General features: G+C 36.9%; 1 protein-coding gene across 3 annotated transcripts in view; it reads right to left on the reverse strand.

Annotated features, from left to right (window-relative positions):
* Nucleotides 1-5,000, reverse strand: part of tefu (Serine/threonine-protein kinase tefu) — a gene marked incomplete at both ends in the record, with an annotated part of 57,528 nt that continues 52,528 nt past the window's right edge. For all 3 annotated transcript variants that reach the window (XM_070131149.1, XM_070131148.1, XM_070131147.1), the window contains 4 exon segments: nt 1-555; nt 3,773-3,977; nt 4,185-4,457; nt 4,693-4,839. In XM_070131149.1, the coding sequence (XP_069987250.1) occupies nt 377-555; nt 3,773-3,977; nt 4,185-4,457; nt 4,693-4,839 (804 nt within the window).

Genomic DNA, 5,000 nt, shown 5'->3' on the forward strand with positions numbered 1-5,000 from the left:
GTAACAGGACCCATTTGTGAGGGATAAAATCTTTAGCTAACCTTTCACAATTCACATTTTAAAAAAGGTGCTAAGTTAATAATTAACTTACATGAGATTATTCTAGAATAATTAGAAACTATTTGTATCTTTTCACCTTGGGAAGTATCACAGATCTCTATTACTCTTGAATTTAATAATATAGATATAAAGTAATACAATGATAATAATGTAAAACTGAGATTTATATAACTCATGTGAAATTCAGTGTATAGTAATTTTGATGTTTTCTTACCTTTCATCATGCATCAAAACATCACAAAATAAAGACCGGGTAAAATTTTCATCACCTTCATAAATCACACCAATATTACTTCAACATCCATGGTAAAGACCATCATAAATAGGGCTGCCATCCTTGGAACAGCCTTGACAAGTTTGAAAGATCTGTCGCTTGCTGTATAAGAAATGTCACTTGTTCTGGGACAGACCGTGCAAAGCCGTCCTCTACTCCAGCTAATTTCTGCTGCACTCTGAGCACCACTCGATCTGCCATTGACGCTGAACTGGTACATCCTAGAGGTTAAAGCAGAAAAAGAAGAGACTGTTAAATAGGTTGCAAAGAACTGTATCTTCTCTGAAGATATGTATATGTAGATGAAAATATTTATCTTTTCTGGCTTTATATTTACATGGAACAATAATGTGTGAACTTTAACCCATTGGCAGTGGTATTTTGCAATATGGTGCATAATCCCACAGCAATATTTATCTTACACTCAGGCAGTGTATGCGACTGCGCAGGAGAGTGTGCGCTGTGGTGCTGCTTCTTTCCCTCCTTTGCGCATCATATGATGCCATCCACGACCGATGGGTTAAGAGAAATTTCATCATAAAAGACCAAGATATCAAAACCCTTAACACTCTTACCTTTAAAACATGTCCACTTTTTTTTTCTTTTGCTATTCTTATCCTCTCATTAACATTCTGCTTAATTCTAGACTTTCAATAATCCAATAAGCAGAATTGTCAAAAACCAAGGACTGTGGGCTAAGGTAGATAATGATCAAGATTTTTGAAGTTTGAGCCTCTATGGTGCCACTAGGACCCAGTTATTCCTGGTACATAGGTGGGTGGGGGTGGGGGGTGGGGGGGCAAACTAAAAGTTCTATAAGTTGTTTGTATGTCATCCTATGTCTGTCCACCTAATACAGGGCAAATGGGCTACAACCATTTTCAGCACTACTGGGTTAAGAGGGATGATCAGTGAAAATGCTAGTTTTTTTACTAATCAAGCTGTGCTTAGACAGAATACAGGTTTTGTTTTATTTAAGAAGTACTTAGTTTCTTTGCTGTTTATATTCTTTTCTCTATCAAAACTCTGAACTGCCTGCATGCTATCAAAAACAATGTTATGTTATTTTAACTTGGGTAGGTACAAAGATTATGGTTTCATTCACATTTTGTGGTCAAGAAATGCAAGTAGGGTGACATTTTGGATTTTTGTGATTTTTAAATCTTTGTAATACTTTAATTAAGTTTTCTAATTATTTGCAAGTATCATACACAGGGAGGCAGTCAGAGTCAGCTCGTCATGGAAAAAAATAGAAGTGCGGGAAATAAAAATTTATCCCACGCTCTACACCAAAGCCCTATAAAAGCAAGCAAACACCTGTTTAGTGTAAATCTTCCAGCAGCTTCTATATGACATGATGAGCTGGTCTCGCCATGAGAAGCAATCTCACTTGTCGTGAATGGGCTAAAATTAATCATATTCATATAAAACAACCTGAACACAGGATGTTCTGTTTTCAGTGTTCTGTTTTCAGTATTCTATTTAATGCTGATAAACTAATTTGAAATTGGTTTGTAACTTTTTGAGTATAGGAATTTTGATTTGCAAATTCTTTGGTTTTGAGAAAATTGCATGGTGTTCACTGTAGTATCAATTTTGTTTAATACACATACATGGCTCCAAAAGAGTTTAGCCACCAAGTAATAATTGGTTTATTGTGTAATAACTAGCCTTGCACTGGGCATGGCATGTTAGCACATGCCATCTCTGGCAACAACATGTGAAGTATACTATATAAGCTTCTGTGTTCTAATTATAGTAATAAATTATAATAAATAATTCATATCATTATATTATACATATAAAAGATAAGTTTCAGCTACACATGGATGTAGACCTAATTCATTATGTATCCTATTGCCCACTTCCCCCCCATCTCCATCCCTTGGAAAGCAGTAAACTAGTAACCAGGCTGAACTAGAAATCCTTACTTTCTCCGTTCTTGAACTTCAACACTGCAGAAAACATTGATGGAAAAAGAGCAGCAAAACTAGTCAACACTGAGTCATCTAAACAAACTGAAATTCCCTTCCTTGCTTCCTCATCTCCTCTTGGAGAACAATGCAGTGATGCCTCATCTTGATGTTAGTCAACATGTGTTCTTTGAAACAGTTAAACCTAGAAAACAAATTATCTTGGGGGGATAACTCATGAGCCAGATGCCTTGCTATCCATGTGTGGCCCAAAATCCGGGCATTATCCTTATCCTTATTTAACTATCTTGGGTATGTGGCTTGTAAGCTCAACCCACATGATCATTCATTTCGGGTGTCAAGACTCCTTGCCTCCCCCTTCCAATTTTATTCTCTCTTTCTGCACTATTTTTTTTTCCAAAGTCTAAATTCATTACTTGATATGCTGTATCAAGATGGTAATAGACTGTTTTCCTTGCATCAACTCTCTAGGTAGTCTACAACTCTGTGCAATAACAATAATAATAAATAACATTAGTTATTTGTGCAATTATCATTTTTTCTTTTTATTATTCCATTTTCTGTAACATAATCTGCACTGCTAGCCACATGGGGCAGGAATATGATCCTGAGTATGAAAATAGTGTCCTCTCTGGAGTCAGCACTCATCCAGCCATGGCTCATGGATGGTACATTTCACACACACATTTACTAGTGGAAATAATGCAAGAACCCCTTCCTAAGCCCCACTGAGTCTAATCATCCTCCAAGAACTTTGTGCCTACTCTAAGTAGTGTATGCCCACCACCTATTTGGCCATTAACCCAATAACCCTGGGTAAAAAAGTTTGGGAAGCCAACATGAGCGTGGGGTTGTTGGTGTGTATCGAAAGTTTCCTGTTTGTGCCTGGCTCATTCGGTAGTTTGCGAGCGACATTCAGCATCTGAAAGCTTTTATTTTGATATATCAAAAAATAAAAAAAAAAATAAAAAAATAATAATAATAAAAATAAAAATTAATTTAAAAAAAAGGTTTACCTTCATGTTAGAATATTATCACCTAAAAGCTTTACCATAGAAATGAAGCTGGTACGATTAGCCACCAGTTTGGGAATGGTCATGATAAGATGCCACCTGCTACTCTGTACACAACACCCATGGCACATAAGTACATGCCAACTGGGAGCAATAACAAAGTTACAGCTCCTCAAACGAAGGCATGAAGTAACTTTTCAGCCTTGCTGCCTGGAAAACTGTACAATCTGTTGCCAAAATCATAGAATGGGATATTATGTGTTTCCTGTGGTTCCTTAATTAATTTTTCACACAAGTGGCTGACTGTACCATGTGCTTGGCATGTAGTCCAGTATGGCATGAAGCACCTTTGGACAAAGGGTTAAATTTCAATCACTTCCATTCTTAGCCTGTCTCAAGATATATGAACATGAATATAACTGCTATCCACATACAAGTACACACCAAAGTAAATTAACATTCTTAGTACCAAGTTACTACCACCAACTCACCAAGTTCCTGATCCTCATCATCGTTCTCCTGCAAGCGTGCGATTTGGTGGGGAGACAGTGTCCACTGGTGCAGGGGGTCATGACGTAAGACCTCTACAACTGTTACAAGCACCTCGCCTGAGTTTCTCAAAACACTGAGTGTCGCCTCACAGCAGCGACGCAGGGGTCCTTCTACCCCCATTACCCCAAGGCCATCCCGCACATCCTGGGAATGAAGAGATTAAGGGATCTTCTAAATCCTTCAAAACAAAATTCAAACAAATAATATAATGGAGACAAGAAGAAAAATCAGCAAATTTCTTGATTTTCCAGAAAAATAAGCAGCTTGTTCACAAACATTACATTTATACACAATATCAAATTATCTAATAAATCAGTAAACACACAAATACACTAAAAAGCAAAGCCTTACTTGTGTGAGCCTAAAGGGAACAGTCTCAGGCGTGGGAAGGATCTTGCCCAGTTCAAATGCAATGCCAAGGTCAATGTGGATCAACTCAGCAGTGGACTTGTCCAGCAGGATGTTCTCCACGTGCCTGTCACCCAGACCCAGTACATAGCCCACCATGGAGTTAGTGGCAACTGACCGTGTATATGCCAAGCGGCGCTTATACCACTCATGTGGTGATGGGTAGTTCTCAAAGAAGAAATGTCGAAACACAGGGTGGAAATTCTCCAGGATTTTCTGAAAGAATTGAATTTGGTAAGACAAGTAAACTTTTTGTGCTTTTTCATCTCACTACATGAAAGATTAACTGTATTAGATGGAATGAAGTGTGTTTTTATAAAGAGGGCTGAAAATGTAGAATACTAATACACACAAGAAAAATCATATATAACAATAAAATATACGTCTAAAAGAATAGAAATAGAAAAGAATTAGCATAAATACAAAACTTTGTAAATGTCAAAGTTCTGACCTCAAACACTTCATATCTTGCTTCCAATGATTTTCCTTTAGCTTTTCCCATCATTTCCCGACAAACAGATGCTGTGTAGTCATTGGGATAATACAGTTTGTGAGCACCACTGTTCTTGCTTGGACCTATTAAGTATTCCCCAAAAGCCTGAAATAAGTAAACCATCATAAAAAGTACAGTCGGTGATAGAGCAATACTACTACTAAAATATGTGTAAGATAATAACAACACATAAAAACAAACATTAAAAGATGCCTACAAATAAATATATATATATGAATACACTAAATCTTATTCACATTTTCAAC

This window comes from Penaeus vannamei, chromosome 16 (assembly GCF_042767895.1).
Source record: "Penaeus vannamei isolate JL-2024 chromosome 16, ASM4276789v1, whole genome shotgun sequence".
NCBI lineage: Eukaryota > Metazoa > Arthropoda > Malacostraca > Decapoda > Penaeidae > Penaeus > Penaeus vannamei.